At 51.4% G+C, this 20,647-nt stretch overlaps 1 protein-coding gene across 2 annotated transcripts; it reads right to left on the bottom strand.

Moving 5' to 3' along the window:
* Positions 1-245: 245 nt before the first annotated feature.
* Positions 246-19,597, bottom strand: SLC1A5 (solute carrier family 1 member 5). 2 transcript variants are annotated; one of them, XM_028129663.2, is made up of 9 exons: positions 18,480-19,597; positions 16,780-16,822; positions 16,268-16,309; positions 15,255-15,415; positions 13,924-14,157; positions 11,486-11,680; positions 11,261-11,392; positions 8,366-8,590; positions 246-500 (listed from the first exon to the last, which is right to left on the bottom strand). In XM_028129663.2, the coding sequence occupies exons 1-9, from the start codon at positions 19,052-19,054 to the stop codon at positions 494-496; spliced, it is 1,614 nt and encodes a 537-aa protein (XP_027985464.2). In that variant the 5' UTR covers positions 19,055-19,597; the 3' UTR covers positions 246-493. The 2 variants fall into 2 exon arrangements, with proteins under 2 accessions (XP_027985464.2, XP_054566271.1); XM_054710296.1 differs by lacking the exons at positions 16,268-16,309; positions 16,780-16,822 and having other exon boundaries at positions 18,480-18,535.
* Positions 19,598-20,647: the final 1,050 nt, after the last annotated feature.

The following is a 20,647-nucleotide window of genomic DNA, read 5'->3' on the forward strand; positions in this document are numbered from 1 at the left end:
AGGCTCAGATGTCAACGCCTGGCTTCTTAGAACGCAGCCTCTGCCTTTAGCCTCTCAACATACAAGTAGCTCACGGAGAGACAGTTGGGTTCCCATCCATGGAGCATTCTGGAAACATGGTGGTGATTTGGCGGTTACTTGTGGTTGGGCAGTGCTCTTGGCCCTTGGAAGACATAGCCCAGGGGTGGAGGATGTCTCACATGCAGGGCACCTGCACACCATGAAGCAATGTCCCTTGTCACATACCGTTTTCAAATGTGTGTTTATTGATTTTAGAGCGAAGAAGGGAGAGAGAAAGAAATATCAATTTGTTGTTCCATTTATTTATGCATTCACTGGTTGATTCTTGTACGTGCCCTGACCGGGTATCAAACCGGAAACCTTGGTGTATTGGGATGTCACTTTAACCAGCTGAGCTGCCCGGCCAGAGCTCACATACTGTCCTCAAATGTCTCCTTGGACATTCATGAAGTGCAGGTGATGTTCAAAATATTTAGCAACTAGTATGGTAATATAAATTAATATATAAATCAATATATGCATCAATTTTTTGTTTTTATGTATTTATTTTTTTATTGATTGATTTTTTTTATTTTTTTATTTTTAGAGGGAGAGGTGAAGGGGGAGGAGAGAAACATCAATTTGTTGTTCCACTTATTTATGCATTCATTGGTTGATTCCTGTATGTGCCCTGACCAGGGATCGAACCCGCAAGCTTGGCGTATCGGGACAACATTCTAACCAACTAAGCTACCCAGTCAGAGCGTGCATCAAATTTTTAAGTATTATTTTTTAATTCTCAGAATAATCATCAAAATGATCTATCTATAGATTCATATTTCTTTAAGTTATGTGCAAAGAACATAAGTTGAAGCTCAACTCATTTTTAACTTAATTAATTTTATTTCATTTAGAAAATATTGGTGTGATTTCTTGATTGACACCGCTAAATATATGTATACTCATCAAACAACATTATACACACACACACACATATTATATATAATCTTGCCTTAGCTGTGATTTGATAAGGGAATCACATCAAATGCTTCTAGCAACTTCCCATAAAATTGCAAATCATTAGGTGACTTAAGATTTCAATAGATAAAAATTTCTCTTGTATCAACCACAGTGTTTTGGTGTTTTCACTGTTCCAGAACAGCAGTTACATTTAAAACTTTTCTAGCCCTTATAATACAGTCTGATAATTTTGTCTCGTCAATATTATCTTTATTACCAACTAACTAATTATATGGTAGAAAACCCATCACAACAATGAACTTGAACTAATGAATTGCTATTACAACTTGTCATTATTGCATTTTACTGCTTTCTCGATTGCTCTCTTGCCATTAATCAGCCAGAAGTATTTCAATATTTTAACCAGCACATCATACTAGCGCATGCTAAGTAAATATTGGCCTTACTTGTAAAGCCTGGTTAATAATTCTCTGAGCCCAGAACCTGTCTCTTCCTGCAAACTCAAAAGTGCTTTTTGTAAGGTGTTAACAGGTTCTGGATTTTCCAGGAAGTGCAGATCCACGTAAAACGAGGGAAGCTTAGATCGTGTTTTGTTCAAAGCTTGGCCAAAGATTGTCAACAAGTTCAGGAAAATCACATTCGCACGGCTCTTGGCAATTAGACACCAAGACCACGTGATCCAGCCGTGTTGGGAGCTGCCTTCGCTGCAGGTGTAAACACCTGGCTACCTCCTTGAGCTCTGGGGATGTGCATTCCCAATGGAAATGCATATTATACATTTCTGCCCTTTTATTTCTCCTTTTATTTTTTAAATTTCTTTATTGATTAAGGTATTACATATGTGTCCTTATTCCCCCATTACCCCCCCCCCCATTTCTCCTTTCACTTACACTTGGGGCCATATGAGATTGTTTTTAAAATCGTGTGCAGGTGGGTTGGTTATATGATCTATGAACTTTAATTCCAGGAGAGCCAAGAGGACTTGCCCAGAGCTGACATTCAAGCCAGCACATGCACTGTTGTGGCCAGGCCGGTGGTTTAAACACGAAAACATTCCACTATGGATTATTAATCCGCTGGCAGATGGCCACTGCCACGCGTCCCCTATTGTTACCCTCCTGGCTCTCCCTGGCGCCTCCTGGACCTCCCCCTGACCCAGCAGCCAAGGGATTCACACTGGGCACGGGAGGAGGGAAGGGGTCTGCGTCCCAGATGCTGTTGGAGGGGACAGTGCTTTTACCACGTTGTCACTATTGTGTGCATTGCCCTGGGCATTACAAAATCTGTGCTCTGAAAGGTGGATGGCGTGCAGAGACCTGTGATCCAATGCACCTTTATACACAATAGCCCCCAGCTGGAAGCCACCCCATGTCCATTAACAGACAGCACACCATCTAGACACGGGCATACTCCTCAGCCATGAAAATAAAAAGGGTGAACCGCTGATCCCGTGCAAAAACAACTAAATCTCAAAAGCATTATGCTAAGTAAAAGAAGCCAGATGCAAAAAGCCACATGCTGAGTGCACTGTGAAACTCTAATCCTCAGTGACCCAGATCAGTGGTGGCCTGGGCCTGGGGGCGGAGGCGGGCAAGACTGCAAAGGGGCACGGGGAGGTTTGGGGTGGTGGGGACATGGGGACGTGATGTATCTTGGTGGTGGTGGTGGATTTTCACCCGTGTATACATCTGTCAAACCTCATCCGATTGTCTGCTCGAATGGATGCCGTTTATTGTGTGTAACTTATACCTCAACAAGGTTGACCCACAAAAAGGTGGGGGGGGGGGGGGGGGAGAGGCCAACAGGCCTGGAAGCATTGATCCGTTGCCAGGAGAGATCTAGCTGGGTCATTTCCCTGTGCTGCCTGACCCCCAGAATGCCACTCTGCGTCTGGAGCCCAGGCCCAAGCTCTATCCAGGGCCAGCCTGAGCCCTCCCTCCAAAGCCAGCCTCCTTGGACGGAGCAAGAGGGCTGCCCCATTCCTGGCCAGGTGGCTCAGTTGGTTAGAGTGTGGTGCCGATATGCCAAGGTTGTGGGACTGATCCCTGGTCAGGGCACATGCAAGAATCAACCAATGAATGCATGAATACGTAGGACAACAAATCGATATTTCTCTAAAATAATTTTTTAAATATATTTTTTTATTGATTTCAGAGAGGAAGTGAGAGGAAGAGATAAGAAACATCAACAATGAGAGAGAATCATCCATCAGCTGCCTCCTGTACTCCCCACACTGGGGATCGAGCCCGCAACCCGGGCATGTGCCTTGACCGGGAATTGAACCATGACCTCCTGGTTCATAGGTCGACGCTCAACCACTGAGCCACACCAGCTGGGCTCTCTATAATCTTTTTCTTTTCTTTTTTTTAAAGAGGGCTGTCCCAATAATAACAGAGGATTGGGCAATGGAAAAAGGGAGAGGGAGGTGAGTCTGGCCTGGGGAGTGGCCTCAAGGTGCTTTTTCTTCTCTTATGCAACCTTCACCTTGGGGTGTGGCCTAACAGCCATTGTCACCAGAGGGAAACGCAGCCCTGATTGCCCAAGGTCCCATAGCTGGCGGGCAGCAGACGAGGGATCCGAACCAGCCTCTGGCAGCCAGGCAGCTCTGTAGCTGGGGCCCAGCTCATTCATCCTGCAGACTGACGGAGTGCCCACTACGCGCCAGGTCCTGTGCTGTGCTCTGGGCAGACAGCAGGGACCAGGCCTGAGCGGACATGCTAGCGGGGACCAAGCCTGGGAGCCGCCTAAGCCCCTGTCTACACCCAAGAGGCTTGAGATGGTTTCAGTCTTTCTATGTGACCTTAGATTATCGTTTTAGGCAAACTAGTGGCATGTACTCAGCTCATTTTAAAAACGGAACAGGAAAAAGGTGGCTAAAGTAGTTTGCTGGAACTTGGCCGTTACACATCCTTTGTACACACACATATTGTGTATGTAGATAGTATATGCGATATATTGCATACGTAGGTATGTACCTCTTTAAACAGGCATCCCACATAATGTAAACTTAACCCATCCTCCAAAAAACATTAAATAGAAAATTTGAGGATAAACAACAATTTTAAGCGGGGGAAATAATGCACTCACTCTCCAGCTTCCTCCAAAAACTCCACCACCAATTTCCCCAAATACTGTTAAAACACTCTTAAATATTTCTGTAACAACCCACCAAGCATTAAAAAAAACACACCAACTACTTAACTACTCGACACTTAATAAACTCTTTAAATTGGCCCTGTTTGTATGCAATCTACAAGTTTGCACAGAATCAGATATGAGTTAAATTACCACACTGCAATAGTCACGAGTAAATGGGGGGAAAAAGATGCTAAAGATAATCCGGATGCCAGAGATTGCACCGGGACGGTGCTGCCTCCGGGCCCGGCAGAAGGCTGCACAGGGACCCGGAGATACCATCAGAATGTGTAACGCTCCGGTAACACAGACAGGATCCTGTCGGAACAGGTGAGCAGCAGCCGGTGTCGTCCACATCCGGGACTCAGACAGGACTCGCCAGTTAACTGCCACGCGTCCAAAACGGAAACCATGCCCTAGCCCAGTGGTCGGCAAACTGCGGCTCGCGAGCCACATGCGGCTCTTCGGCCCCTTGAGTGTGGCTCTTTCACAAAATACCACGGCCTGGGCGAGTCTATTTTGAAGAAGTGGCGTTGGAAGAAGTTTAAGTTTAAAAAATTTGGCTCTCAAAAGAAATTTCAATCATTGTACTGTTGATATTTGGCTCTGTTGACTAATGAGTTTGCCGACCACTGCCCTAGCCGATTTGGCTCAGTGGATAGAGTGTTGGCCTGCGGACTGAAGGGTCCCGGGCTTGATTCTGGTCAAGGGCACATGCCTATGTCTTGATCCCCAGTGGGGGGCGTGCAGGAGGCAGCCAATCAATGATTCTCTCATCGTTGATGTTTCTCTCCCTCTCCCTTTCTCTCTGAAATCAATAAATATATTTAAAACAAACAAACAAAACAAAAACCATACCCACGCACCATGATATTTTGAATTTAATTTAAAAAAATCAATCTGCAATGAATATTATAAAAATAAATATATTACTCACAATTCTCAGCTGAAAATTCTCCCGAAAAATATGATTTAAAAGTTGGTCAGGGCTGCCACTTAGAGAAAATATTTTTTATGGAGGCGCATGGCATGTGGGGAAGGTCGGCCGCTTGCGTCTACAGATGCTTGTGGCGTACAATGGGCTAATAGTTGCACAGCAGGTTTTTTATTTAAATAACAAATTTGGGGTTAAAGAGCAAATCATTATTGGGACGATCTGCAGTGAGAGTTCGGATATCAAGGGATACCCGACCTTCTTATGTAAGTGATCACAGCGACAGGTGAATTTCTTCCAATGAGATGCACAACATTTCTAACTGGAAGATAATCTACATAGGACAAAATGCACACAGCTTACGTGTACAGGTTCACTAACTTTTCCCAACGTCCCCATCTGTGTAAGCATCACCCGTATCAAGACATGTCTCACTGGCTGTACCACAGAAGGTCCCCTCGCGCCCTCTCCCCGTCCACCAGCACTCGAAAGACCACCCCTGACTGCTGTTTCTCTATCCTGTCCTAGGCCTTCATGTAAATGAACCATAGAGTATGTACCGTTTCGGGCTTCTTTCACTCCACATATTATCTGTGAGATGCAACCAAGTTGAGTACAGTTGACCTTGAACAACAGAGGTATGAGGGGCCCCACCCCCTATAAGTCAAACTTGATTTTCCCAGAACTTAAGTTGTCCCTCAGTATCCACAGAGGAATGGTTCCAGGACCCCCCTGGATACGGAAATCCACGGACACCCAAGTCCCCTGTATATATGACACAGGTCAATGCATACAGTCAGCCCTCTGCATCCAGACTCCCAACAGATCAAAACAATACAGGTGTTTGTTTTTTTTAAATCTATGTATAAGTGGACCTTCGCAATTCAAACCCGTGTTGTTCAAGCGTCAACTGTGTACCAGTACTTGCTTTTTTTGCCAAGTAGCAGCCTTCAATCGCATAATGATAATTGTACCAGTTGATCCAAGCGACTTCCTTCTGAATTTTGGCAATTATAAAGACAGCAGCTAGAAACATGTGTGCCCTGGTTTTTTGTGTGAGCAGTAGTTTTCATTTCTCTTGGGTAAATTCCCAGCAGTGGGGCTCCTGAGCTGTATGGTAAGTGTGTGTTTTATTTTGATAAGATTGCCTGAGCCGCCCTGGCCAAGTAGCTCAGTTGGTGAGAGGGTTGTCCCAATAGACCAAGGCTGTGGGTTTGATCCCCTGGTCAGGGTACAAATAAGAATCAACCAATGAAAAAAAAAAAAAAAAAGAATCAACCAATGGCCGAAACCGGTTTGGCTCAGTGGATAGAGCGTCGGCCTGCGGACTGAAGGGTCCCAGGTTCGATTCCGGTCAAGGGCATATACCTTGGTTGCGGGCACATCCCCAGTAGGGGGTGTGCAGGAGGCAGCTGGTCGATGTTTCTCTCTCATCGACGTTTCTAGCTCTCTATCCCTCTCCCTTCCTCCCTGTAAAAATCAATAATATATATATATATATATATATATATATATAAAAAGAATCAACCAATGGCCCTGGCTGGTTTGGCTCAGTGGATAGAGCATCGGCCTGAGGACTGAAGGGTCCCAGGTTTGATTCTGGCCAAGGGCACATGCCTGGGTTGCAGGCTTGATCCCCAGCAGGAGGCAGCCAATCAATGATTCTCTCTCATCATTGATGTTTCTATCTCTCTTTCCCTCTCCCTTCCTCTCTGAAATCAATAAAGATATTAAAAAAAAAAAAAAAAGCATCAACCAATGGCCCCAGCCAGTTTGGCTCAGTGGATAGAGCATTGGCCTGCGGACTAAAGGGTCCCAGGTTCGATTGCGGTCAAGGGCATATGCACAGGTTGCAGGCTCCATCCCCAGTGTGGGGCGGGCAGGAGGCAGCCAAGCAATGATTCTCATCATTGATGTTTCTGTCTCTCTCTCCCTCTCCCTTTCTCTCTGAAATCAATAAAAATATATTTTTTTAAAAGAATCTACCAATGAATGCATAAATAAGTGGAACAAATTGATGTCTCTCTCCCTCTCCAAAAATAAAGAAAAGACTGCCTAGCCACTTTCCAAAGTGACTGCGCCGTTCTGCATTGCCACCCAGAACGCATGGGCTCTGCCCATTGTGCCACACGCCCGGCAGGACGCAGTGCGTGTTTGTTGCCATCCCGGGAGGTGTGCATGGCATCTCCTGGTAGCTGCCCATGGTGTTGACGGACAGACATTTCCATGAAGTCCAACTTACCCTGTTTTTCATTCCTGTGTGGCTAGTCCTTCTAGTCAAATTCTTTTTTAAAAATAATATATTTATTGATTTTCTACAGAGAGGAAGGGAGAGGAATAGAGTTTGAAACATCGATGAGAGAGAAACATCGATCAGCTGCCTCCTGCACACCCCCCTCCTGGGGATGTGCCTGCAACCAAGGTACATGCCCTTGACCGGAATCGAACCTGGGACCCTTCAGTCCGCAGGCTGACGCTCTATCCACTGAGCCAAACCGGTTAGGGCTCTAGTCAAATTATTAAAAATATCTGATTATATATACTCGACAACTTTTTTTTTGTTTTGTTAATCCTCACCCAAGGATATATTTTCCATTGATTTTTAGAGAGTGGAAGGGAGAGGGAGAGACAGGGAGAAACATCTATTGGTTGCCTCCTGAACGCGACTGAGGTATGTGCCCTTGACCGGAATCGAACCCGCGACCCTCCAGTCCATGGGCCGACGCTCTAACCACTGAGCCGAACTGGCTAGGGCTTGGCAATGTTATTGCTAAAAAATGTCCTCTGCAGTGACAGCAGTGTTTGTCCTCAGTCTCCCCCTACCCAGAGTTACCCAGAGTTCCCGGGACCGGGTGGAACGTACCGTGGAGTCACAGCACCCACACACACCCACACCCACACCCACCACAATAACCAGCAAAGGAGCCAGCACATGTGGGAACATCCCATCAAAGAGGCCACAATTCCACGTGGCGACCTGTGCCCTGTGCCCTGTGCCCTGCCCTGAGATGGGGAGGCCAGGCAGACTCCCAGGATGAGCGTGGAGGACGCCACTTCTCCGTTTGCTGTTTCGTAACCTTGGGCGGGGGCAGGAGTTGAGATCAGGGAGGTTTGGGGAGACATTCACACCCACATACACATACATCCTAGCAGCAAAGCCTCACAGATCTGGGGTTGGGGAGGGAGGCTGGGCCCCTGGCTCCCTGGAGTGTATGGGCAGGGCCGGCCAGAGCCCCGGTTTGTCCCTTTATCCATCTCTCGTGATTTGAATGTCCAAAGTGCCCCATCCGCAGGGAAGGTCCCTCCTGGGCTTACATGACCGACTCCTTCTCCAAGTTGTCAGCATCCGCAGCAGGTCTTGGGTAGCTTTTGAGGAGGGGGTTCCCCTCCTCAATGGGGACGGGCGTCGGAGCCACACAAGTCTTCACCTCGACCAACTGGGGCTCTGAGCTCGCAGACTTTGTCCGGTCCACGTAATGTTGGAGGAGTCCCGCCCCAAAGGCATCACCTTCCACGTTGAGGACGGTACAGGACCGGTCCCTGAAAGGGGAGGAGTGACGGGGACATGAATGGGAGGGGTGGGGTCAAGGCCCAGCTCTCCCCCCTCACCCCCCCTCTCTCCCGGGAATCATGAAGTCTCCATCACACAGTCCCACACAGAACCCTATTCTATAGCCCTGGGCCCAGGGCATCCCTCCCTCCATCCCCTCAGGATGCCAATTATCCCTCCTCCGAGAGCCTCAAAGCCCCCACCCCCTTGCCTCTGGAATGCCTAAGTGTCCCATCATATTTCCTCTGCCTTTGAACCCCAAAGGTCTCCTCCTCTATCCTCTCCGGACCCTATTGATCCTTCTTCCACTAAAACAAGATTTGTTCCTTCTGGAACCTCAAAGTCACCCCTCCTTTTCTTGGGGACTCAGAAGACCCTCCACCTCCACCTCTCCTCTTCCCCCTGAAACACTGCGTTCTCCTTCAGGCCTTTCTCCTCCTTAGACTCCTAAGGATCTTTTCTTTCCTCTCTATGCTTTCTGTGTATGTGACTGTGTGTACACTGAGTGGCCAGGTTATTATGATCTCTGAACGCATAATAATCTGGCCACTCAGTGTATATCCTATATAATAAAAGGCTAATATGCAAATTGTCCCCTCGACCAGTTCAACCAGCAGGCAGGCCGGCCAACTGCCCATGTCCCCTCCCCCTGGCCAGGCTGGCCGGACCCCACCCATGCACGAATTCATGCACCAGGCCTCATACACACACACACACACACACACACACACACACACACACACAGAGTGGCCAGATTATTATGCGTTCAGAGATCATAATAATCTGGCCACACACACACACACACACACACACACACACACACACACTGAGTGGCCAGATTATTATGCGTTCAGAGATCATAATAATCTGGCCACTCGGTGTATGTGACATTTTAGAAAATGGAGCTACAATTCACACACCATAAAATCACCCATTAAAAGTGTACAGCCCAGCCGAAACCGGTTTGGCTCAGTGAATAGAGCGTCTGCCTGCGGACTCAGGGGTCCCAGGTTCGATTCCGGTCAAGGGCATGTGCCTTGGTTGCGGGCACATCCCCAGTAGGGGGTGTGCAAAAGGCAGCTGATCGGTGTTTCTCTCTCATCGATGTTTCTAACTCTCTATCCCTCTCTCTTCCTCTCTGTAAAAAATCAATAAAATATATTAAAAAATAAAAAAAATAAAAGTGTACAGCCCAGTCCTGGCTGATTTGGCTCAGTAGAGAGCGTCGGCCTGCAGACTGAAGGGTCCCAGGTTCGATTTCGGTCAAGGGCACATGCCCAGGTTGTGGGTTCAATCCCCAGTAAGGGGCATGCAGGAGGCAACCAATCAGTAATTCTTTCTCATCATTGATGTTTCTCTCTCTCCCTCTCCCTTCCTCTCTGAAATCAATAAAAATATATATATATTTTTTAAAGTGGGGGGGGGGGAAGGGTGGGGATATCTTAATCAATCAGTAAAAAAAAGTGTACAGCCCAGTGGTTTTTAGTATATTCAGAATTGTGCAACCATCACCACTATTTAATTCCAGAGTATTTTTACCACTCCAAAAATAACTCCCCACACCCATTAAGCAGCTATGCCCCAGCCCTAGGCAGCCACTAATCTACTTTACATAGATTTGCCTATTCTGGACATTTCATAGAAATGGAGTCATAGGCCATATGGTCCTTTGAGTGTGGCTTCTCTCGCTCAGCATAATGCTCTCGGGGCCACCCATGAGGTACCGTGGATGTCTCAGTGCTTCGTTCTATAGTCACTCATTGGATGGATGGGTGACATTTTGTCTCTATTCATCAGCTGATGGACAGTTGGGTTGTTTCTACCTGTTCACTATTATGAATAGTGATTAATAGAATAATATACTATGAACATTGGTGTACAAGTTTTTGTGGATATGTTTTCAATTATCTTGGGTGTAAACCTAGGAGTGATATTGCTAAGACATATGGTCCTTCTCTATTTAACTTGAAACCAAAGCGTGTCCAATCTTTTATGCTCTTAGTAGCTTCATACCGACAGCTAACAATTACGTATGCAGCCTTTACAACTTACTAGGGGCTCTTGTAAGTAAGTGGCATTTAAGTCATCTAATCTCAAGGAGGGACTATTCTCTCCATTTTACAGATGGAGAAACTGAGACAGAGAGTAAATATACTCGCCCAAGGTCATACTAGCTAGCCATGGTGGCGCTGGGATTTGAACACAAGCAGCCTGACCTACGGGTCCACTCTATTACACACGCTACCTTTCTAGGGTTTTTCTTCTTCTTTTTTTGAAGTATGTTTTTATTGATTTCAGAGAGGAAGGGAGAGGGAGAAACATCAGTGATGAGAAGGAATCATTGATCAGCTGCCTCCTGCACGCCCCCTGCTGGGATCGAGCCTGCAACCTGGGCATGTGCCCTTGACTGGAATCGAACCTGGGACCCTTCAGTCCGCAGGCAGCCGCTCTATCCACTGAGCCAAACCAGCTGGGGCTAGGGTTCTTCTGACAAGCCCCAAGACCCCTTCCTTCCCAAGGTCCCATCCCCTCGCCTCTGGAACTCCTGCCTTCCTCTCCTCTTCTGCCCAGAGGCTCTCAATGACCCTCTTCCTCACTCCCTTTCCCGGAAGTACCTCTGAACACCCCCCCCCGCCCTGAACCCCCAAACCCACACTCACACTAGCCAGTCCACAGCCAGGATCAAGGAGATGTCAACCGGCAGATTGATTGCCTCCAGGATGATGGCCAGGGTGAGGACACCTCCAGCAGGGATGCCCGCGGCGCCCACGCTGGATGCTGTGGCGGTGACCCTGGGGGAGCAGAGGGGAGGTCAGGGAGGGGCCCTGCTCCGCCAGCCCGCGTCCGCTCTCGGGGGAGGGGTCGGCTGGCCAACCCACACTCACAAGATGGTGATGATCTTCACGAAGTCCAGGGGCTGCTGGTTGAACTGGGCAATGTACACCGCGGCCACGCACTGGAAGAGCGCGGCTCCGTCCATGTTGACCGTGGCGCCGATGGGCAGGATGAAGCGGCAGATATGCTTGGAGACGCCATTCTTCTCCTCCACGCACTTCATCATCAGCGGTAACGTGGCGGAGCTGCGAGGGACCCCGCAGACCTGGGTTGGCGCACCCAGGCCACCGAGGCCTGGCCCCACCCACCGGTCAGCCACGCCCACATCGCCACGCCCCCTGGCCCAAGCCCCGCCCACCAACCTGGGCACACCCACCCACTACCTCCACCCTTTCCCCGCCTCCACCCACAGCCTTTCCAGCAATGGGTGCCCTTCGCTTCCCAGGGCCAGAAGGTACTAGGGATCGTGTAGACCAGTGGTCGGCAAACTCATTAGTCAACAGAGCCTATTTCTTTTTTCTTTCTTTTTTTTTTCTTTTTCTTTTTTTCAAATTATTTATTAAGGTATTATATGTGTACATATCTTACCATTGCCACTCCCCACCCCACTCCCATATATGCCCTCACCCCCCAGAGTTTTGCATCCGTTGGTTATGCTTATATGCATGCATACAAGTCCTTTGATTGATCTCTTATCTCCCCCACCTCTCCCTAACTTTCCCCCTGTAATTTGACAGTCTGTTTGATGCTTTACTGTCTCTGTATCTATCTTTTTGTTCAAGTTTATAATGTTCTTTATTATCCATAAATGAGTGAGATCATGTGGTATTTTTCTTTCATTGACTGGCTTATTTCACTTAACATAATGTTCTCCAATTCCATCCAGGTTGCTGCAAATGATGAGAATTCCTTCTTTTTTATGGCAGCATAGTATTCCATTGGGTAGATGTACCACAGTTTTCTGATCCACTCATCTGCTGACGGGCACCTAGGCTGTTTCCAAATCTTAGCTATGGTGAATTGTGCTGCTATGAACATAGGGGTGCATATATCCTTTCTGATTGGTGTTTCTAGTTTCTTCGGATATATTCCCAGGAGTGGGATTACTGGGTCAAATGGGAGTTCCATTTTCAGTTTTTTGAGGAAACTCCATACTGTTCTCCACAGTGGCTGCACCAGTCTGCATTCCCACCAGCAGTGCACGAGGGTTCCTTTTTCTCCGCATCCTCGCCAACACTTGTCGTTTGTTGATTTGTTGATGATAGCCATTCTGACAGGTGTGAGATGGTACCGCATTGTTGTTTTGATTTGCATCTCTCGGATAATTAGTGACGTTGAGCATGTTTTCATGTGTCCCTTGGCCTTCCTTCTGTCTTCTTTTGAAAAGCTTCTATTTAGGTCTGTTGCCCATTTTTTTATTGGATCATTTATCTTCCTGTTATTAAGTTATATAAGCTGCCTGTAGATGTTGGAGATTAAACCTTTATCAGTGATGCCATTTGCAAATATGTTCTTCCATGCAGTAGGCCTTCTTGTTGTTTTGTTGATGGTTTCTTTTGCTGAGAAAAAGCTTTTTATTTTGATGTAGTCCCATTTGTTAATTTTCTCTTTAGCTTCCATTGCCCTAGGGGCAGTGTCAGTGAAGAAGTTCTTTTGGCATATGTCTGAGATTTTGCTGCCTGTGGATTCCTCTAGTATTTTTATGGTTTCCTGTCTTATGTTTAAGTCCTGTATCCATTTTGAGTTTATTTTTGTGTATGGCGTAAGTTGGTGATCAAGCTTCATTTTTTTGCATGTATCTGTCCAATTTTCCCAACACCATTTATTGAGAGCCAATTTCTTTTGACAGCCAAATTTTTTAAACTTAAACTCCTTCTAACGCCACGTCTTCAAAATAGACTCGCCCAGGCCGTGGTATTTTGTGGAAGAGCCACACTCAAGGGGCCAAAGAGTCCCATGTGGCTCGCGAGCCGCAGTTTACCGACCACTGGTGTAGACTGAAGCTATTCCAACATGTGGGCGTCCTGGGCACGCTGCTCCTCAAAGTACACATAAAAACTCGTACCTGAATTCCACAATGGCTCAGAGCTCACTGACTCACACCTGCTATCTCCACCGAGAATGGACCTCAGCTAAGAACTACTAATTCTCTTGGGGGTGCCACCGCAGGGATGGCCCCTTCTGAGGGACAGGCTCCGCTGAGAATGTGGGAAGAGCTCCCCGAGGTTGGATCCGGAGTAGAGCACTTGTCCCCCGGGGCCAGGCCTTGGCGGGAAGGAAGGGCTCTCAGGAAGGGAGGAGGACATCTCTAAGGCAGCTGTTTCCTAGTTTTAGGGGGGCTGGGATCCGGGACCTTAGGAGAAACTTGGGAAAGTCCAGCCCCTGTGCCCAGACCCCATGTCCCCCGACACAGAAGTTCAGGGGCCTTCAGACACGCGATGCCTGCCTGCTCCAGGGCCCTCGACTCCAAACCGCCCCAAGGTCACACCTGGAGGCGGTCCCGAAGGCGGTGACCAGCGGCGCGGTGATGCCCCACAGGAAGCGGTAGGGGTTCTTCCGGGTGAAGAGGAAGTAGATGAGGGGCAGCACCAGCAGCCCGTGGATGGCGTGGCCCAGCAGGCAGCACAGGATGTATTTGCCCACGCTGGTGAAGAGCTCCCCCACGTCCTCCCTCTCGGCGATCTTGCTGGCCACCAGGAACAAGATGCCCACGGGGGCGTACCTGACACCCAGGAGACAGAGAAAGACTCTGAGCACGTGCCCACTCGGGGCCAGGCGCTGTGCCCCACGCAGCCTGGCCACCGCCCCCCTCGGAGTCAGGAGGCGCCCGGAGCAGTGCGTGTGGGAACCCGGCACCTCCCCTGCCCTCCTCGTGCCCTCTCCCCTTGAAGATAGCGTCGCCGGGAGATACAAGCAGCCTGGGTGCTTCCCTCGCCGCTTGTGAGTCGAGTCACCAACCACATTTGGGCTTAACACATGACCGAGAGAGAAGCAGGCACCAGGCCTGAGTCATTGACGATTTCTGGGTTCGTTATAGCAGCTCGCATGACTTAAACCAATGTGATCTCTCACCACATCATGAAAAATGAAAAGACCACGGCTCAAGTCTTAACAACAGCTCCAAGGCATGAAGCATGTGCCATGTGCTGAGCCCCTGAGTGTGACTGAATCTTCCCCACCAGGGAGCCCCTGCCTCGAGTCTCTTGCAGCTACCATTGAATGAACAAAATTTAATAGGTCCGTAAAGCAGGAACGATAATGCTCGCAACCTCGTAAGAATGCTGGGAGGACGAAAGGAGATGCCAGGTGAAATGAGCTGAATGCTTTTTAATAATTCATCGATGAACTTTAGCACCCTCTCCTGGGGTCAAGATCCCGGGGTGCTTATGCCTCCCAGCCAAGAGGCCTCCGAAGATTGCCTCCGGGACTGCTTGATGGCTATTACTAGTTGTGTCCCAAACCCTTTTCCTCTTTAGTAAGAGAAGGCACCATTTCCCAGCAACCTGTGCACCTGGGTTTGGCCAAATGCCCATGTTCTGGCCAGTGGGCTGTGCCAAGAAATTATACAAGTCAAGTAACTGGATAAATATTAGCTAACGTTGTTTTCTGCAAGCCTGCCATAGGTCCGGCACTGTCCCAAGCACTGTACACGTATTAACTTTGTGTGTGTGTGTGTGCGTATTAACTTTTTTGTGCCTGGTCCGCTCAGCCCCATTTTCCAGGTAGGGAAAATGCTGGATTTGAATCCAGGCCTTCTGGCTCTAAGAAGGGCACAGGTCGCCCCATCCTACACCCCAAGCCCCCTCTCCCACCACCTACCACATGATCCAGGAGACCAGCACCATGGTGGCATCGTTGAAGGAGTTGAAGAAGCGGATGAGCAGCTCCCCCTCAGGCCCCAGCTTCCGCAGGCACACGCCAAAGGCGATGGCAAACACCACCAGGCCCAGGATGTTCATACCCTCCACCTCACCCTCCGCCTGTGGGCAAGGAACAGATGGAGACGGGAGGGGAATGCTCAGTCAACTTGCAAGCTCACTGAGGGCCTGTCCTAGGTCCCTTCCTACCAAATCTCAGGGTCCAGGTCCAGGGGAAATAGACCCACGACCAGGGATCACCCAGAGTGAGCAGGGTTGAAATTGGAGAACCCTGGGGAGTGTGGGAACTGAGGGGGTAGGGGTTGGTGCCAGCTCAGGGGTGTGGGTAATCAGGTAGGGCTTCCTGGAGGAAGGGGCTGAGTGAGACCTGGTGAACAGGAAGGGTGAACCAGGTCAAGAGGGGGTGGTAGAACGTTCTAGACTCTAGAGAGATGAAATAATTTACAACGGCCTAGAAATGAGAGCAACTTGGGCATTCAAAAAGCAGGAAGAAACCCATTGTGTCTGGAGTGGCATGAGTTGGGCAGAATCACGAGATGAGACTGGGAGGGCGACGGGGCAGGGGTCTGACCTCAAAGTGTCCTAGGACCTGTGGCAAGGAGCCTGGGCTTTCTTCTGAGGACACCCGGGAGCGTGATGGGGCTTTGAGCAGGAGAGAGGCAGGGACAGGTTTGTATTTGGAAAAGACCACTTCGGCTGCCAGGCCCGGGGCAGATCTGGGAGGAGGCCAGGATTGGGGGGGGGGGGGGGCGGGCGGGAAACAAGAGCCTGGACCACAGTGGGTAGTGGGGGAGGAGAAGAGGGGACAACAGGGAGACTCCAGAAAGGCAGAGGGACAGAAGTTGGAGAGAGGCTGCACAGAGTTTAAAACCAAATTACACACCAAATGTTAGAAGACCGGGGGGGGGGGGGGTAAACAGAGGCTAGGGCCCCCCACCCTTCTCCTGCTCTCACCTTCACATAGGTTCCATTTTCCATTTTATAGTAGGTAGAGTACTGCAAGGAGATTGGGGAGAGTCAGTGTAAACAGTCATCCAGCCTCCTCCTCCCCCCACCCCCGCCCCCCGACCCTGTACTGGCTCCTACAAGGCTCAAAGCCTGCCCAGGCGTCACTTCACACATCATCGCATCCCACCCCACCAGCAGCCCCACTGGGATAAGACTGCTCATGCCCCCCTTTCTAGAGGCAGGAACCGAGGTTCAGAGAAGCAAAGGCACTTGCCCAGCCTCACACAGCTAGAATTAGAACCCCGCGGGGGCCGGGAACCCGCATCCCCCTTTGTGGCTGAGGGGTGTGGGTGGGTTTCAGAGGTCACCCCAGAACCCTGAAATAGTGCCTCTAAATATGCGGGCAGGTGCCACCCAAAATCAAGCACCAAGGGGCTGCGACTGGCTGTCTTCCTCCCTGCCCACCCCCTCCGTCCTGGGGATTCCCCTACCCCCATATACCCGGCCCCAAGACTCACTGAGCGGAAGGTTGCGGACACCAGGTTAGAAGGAAAGAGATTTCTGTAAAGATAGACATGGAGGGGGGGGGTTATTAAATACCACAGGAGGGAAATGGGGGGGGGTATCTGAAGGGCTGGGTTGGCCTCTTGAGGTGGGTAGAACCTTGCAGGCCCTTTGCACCCAAATGTATGCCCCCCACCCTCTGTGCCTCAGCTGGGTTCGGTCAGGCAGGGCTGAACTTGGCCTGCACCTTTACCGGGCAAGGGAGTTTGAGCTGGTCTCTTAGGGCCCCAGTAGGCTGTCATCCTAGCCCCAAAGGATTTCCGATGAGGGTCAGAAATGCTGGCTTCCCCAGGCAGGCTGGAGCAGGGCCACCTTGGACCTCAAGTAGCAAACTTAATACCCGGGACTTCTTGCATCAGCCACTTCCTCCAGGAACCGAGAAAAGGGCAGGCTGGCCCTGGGGACTGGCCCGCGACTCAGAGGCTCTGGGCGTTGGGAAGAGGTGGGGACAGAGGGAGACAAGAGATGGCTGTGTGCGTTAGGAATGTGCATCTGTGTTCCCGCGGCCACAGGATATGCGTGTGTGATAGTGGGTGCAAGCCCATTTGTCGGGGTGCGACATCACAGCCAGGGCCGAGTTTCAGTGTGTCTGTGCCCAGCTGTGTGGCTCAAGATGTTTCAGCTGAGTCTGGGAGTGGCTGGCCAAAACAGACACAGACTTACATCTGTTTTGGGCACATGGGGAGGCCCATAAGCATAAACAGCCTTCGGGTGGGTGTGCACCTGGCCAGCCCAGCGGCTAATCTCCCCTAGCCAGGAGGTGCCACCCACTGCAACTTCTGGGTGAGTTTCCCATCTCAGGCGGCGCAGAGGCCCCAAGAGGCTGGGGGAACCCAGTTCCGTGACTCATCATTTACCTCCACCACTTCCAGGAAGTCCCCCATCGACCTGGAGACACTGAGTCAGCAGGACCCCAAGGCAAGGCCATGCGGATCCAGCCGTCTCTCCTCATTAAAAGGAGGGAGAACCATTCCTGGGGGTAAGGGAGGGCGGGGCTCGGGAAGCAGAGGCCAGAAGGAAAGGAATCTGCCCCTTTGCAACTGGCTCCCTTCACGAACAGAGGAGGGGTGGAATGGGAAGTGGTGGAGGCGGCAGGGCTTACCAGGAACATATGCCAGGGAAGCCACCAGGGCCCAGCTGATCCGGGTGGGAAGGGAGGCTGAGAAAAGAGCCTGGCCGTCTGGGTGGCACCTGGCCTGGGAAGCCCTGGGACTAGGAAGAGGGCCTGGTGGGGGTCCCTGGGATGTATCCAGACCCTGGACTCACACCTTCATCCGGAAGCCCCATCCTGGGGCCCTTGGCCACCAAAATTCCCCTTGGAAATCCTCAGGATCCCCTCCCCTGATAGGAGAGCCCCTGTGTCCCCCAAGCATTACTTTCCCTTTTCTCTGGAAGCACCCTTAGGCTGGGTCCCCCCTTATGTCTCCAGTCCCCCCACATTTAGAAGCCTCCTTCCCCAGGAGTCTCTCCTCTCCCAGAGCTCCCCCCCCCCCCCCCCCCGCCCCAGTTTCCTGAGGCCCTGGAGGTGTCCGGGCTCTGAATCCATTCCCACCATCCCTAACACCATCCGCCCCCCCCCCCCCCCCGCCCCGCCTCCGCCACGTGGCTGAAGCACCCTCTTCCCCGCTCCCCTCCTCCGGCGGCCGGTTCTGACCTCACAAGATCCAAGAAGGAATCCAGCACCTCCTTGCTGGGGGCCGCGTCCTTGGAGACGGTGCCCGGGAGCGAGGCGTTGCCGGCGGCGGTGTAGGCGCTGTCGGAGACGCCGGGCTGCAGAGCCAGCGCGATGCCCACGCCGAGAGCGGACGCTATGAGCGTGGTGACCAGGAAAAAGAGCAGCGCCCAGGCGCCCAGGCGCCCCAGCGCGCTCGGGTCCAGGCTGGCGGCGCCGCCGATCAGGCTGCACACCACCAGCGGCAAGATGATCATCCGCAGCAGGCGAAGCAGCAGCTCACCCGGGAAGGCGAAGGCCGCCTGATGCGCGGGGCCCAGCGCCGCCGAGCCGCCGGCCGAGGACACCCCCAGCCCCAGCGCCACGCCCGCCACCACGGACGCCACGGTCAGCAGCACCAGCAGGTTGGCGCGAAGGCAGCGGCGCGCCCGGCCCCGGGAACAGCGGCCGCCTCCTGCCGCGCCGGGGTCCCCTTTGGGCACCAGCGCTGGGGCACCGTTCGCGGGGGGCTTCGCGGCCGGCCAGGCGGGGTCTCCCTTAGGCGGATCGGCCACCATAATGGACACCCCGGGGTTTCTTAAGAGCCTGGAAACTGCGAGGGCTTGGGGCTCCCGCCTAGGACACCCACGGTCCTTCGAACTGAGCTGGGTAGCAGCTGGGGGCCGGAGTGCAGGGTCCCCGGCGTGTGTTCACGGCGCCGAAGTTCCAGGTTCTTGGCAGATGGAGTGTCTGAGGTCCCGAGGCTGGCGCGGGGGCTTCGCTGCTCGGAGGTTGTGTCCGCGGGAGTGGGGATCCAGGAGTTTCTCCAGGACTGGGGTCCTTGGCTCGGGAGGGATGACGCGGCCGAGGTCCTGGTGGCGCAGGTACCGGACGCCTGGATCCGGGAGGCGGGGACCTGGAGTACCTGGTCCTGGAAGAGGAGGACTCGGGCGCCTGGGTCTGGCGGGGACGGGGGGCGGTAAACGGAGCTCCGGTTCTTGGATCCGGGAGGGGGCGGTCCAGGCCGCTGGGCGCGGAAGGCGGCGGCCCGGGACCCCTGAAGACAACCGCTGCCAGCCCACGGCAGCTCTCCCCGCGCGCCGCGTGGCTCTCAGCGCGCTGGGCGGAAGCTGCTACGCTTAATAGTTCAGACCAGGGCGAGGCTGGCGCGGGCGGGGACCCACCCGCGGGCTCCGCTTGGCCCAGCGCCCTCCCGGGACCGTACCCAGGGGGCGGGGCCTGAGTGGGGGCGGAGCCCGCCGTGGGCGGGGCGGGGGGCGTCGCCAGAAACTGCCTGAGATCCTCCCGCGCTCCTTCACACGTCAACTCCGCCTGAAACTCCTCCTTCGCCCCGAATTCGGTCTTTTATCGGAACTTCAATTCCTCCCATGTAAAATGCAGATTCCCTCACACGAGTGGTGTAATGAGATGGAGATATTTATTTAATAATATGGATAATTTTGAATATAGATGTTCCCGCCCTGATCTGGTAGCTCAGTTGGTTAGAGCGTCCTTGTTGTCCAGACATGCCAAGGCTGCAGGTTTGATTCCGGGTCAGGGCACATACAAGAAGCAACCAATGAATACATAAATAAGCGGAACAACCAATTTCTCTCTCTCTCAAAAATTAATGATTTTTTAAGTAATTAAATGTTTCCAGTTCAGAGCTCCACACATCAATTAATGGCAGTTATTATAGATCAGGATTGTAATCCACTTCCCCATAGGTACACAATTTGCAATTCATCATTAAAAATTATAGTGATGACTATAATTAATGACTGTGCTAATGCTTTTACAAAAGTTTTCACCATGTATTTCCCCCATATTTTATTTTTTAAATATATTTTATTGGTTTTTTACAGAGAGGAAGCGAGAGGGATAGAGAGCTAGAAACACCGATGAGAGAGAAACAAGGATGGGACCAGGCAGCTGGGCTCCAGGTGGCCAGGCTGGGAACGGGGAGCCCCATGCCAGCCCTCCTGGCAATCAAAGCCCCGGGGTATGGAGAAATGGTTGAGGCCAGTTGGGCAACATGGGAGGAGGGCAGGCGTGGTCCGTCCCTGCCCACCCACTCCACGCACAGGGGTGCCAGGCAGGAGGCAAGAGAAAGGGAGGAGGCCCCAGGACTCAAGGACCCCAGGATCCCAGGACCTCTGGGAGTGCCGGAT

This window comes from Eptesicus fuscus, chromosome 21 (genome assembly GCF_027574615.1).
Source record: "Eptesicus fuscus isolate TK198812 chromosome 21, DD_ASM_mEF_20220401, whole genome shotgun sequence".
In the NCBI taxonomy this organism is placed as follows: Eukaryota; Metazoa; Chordata; class Mammalia; order Chiroptera; family Vespertilionidae; genus Eptesicus; species Eptesicus fuscus.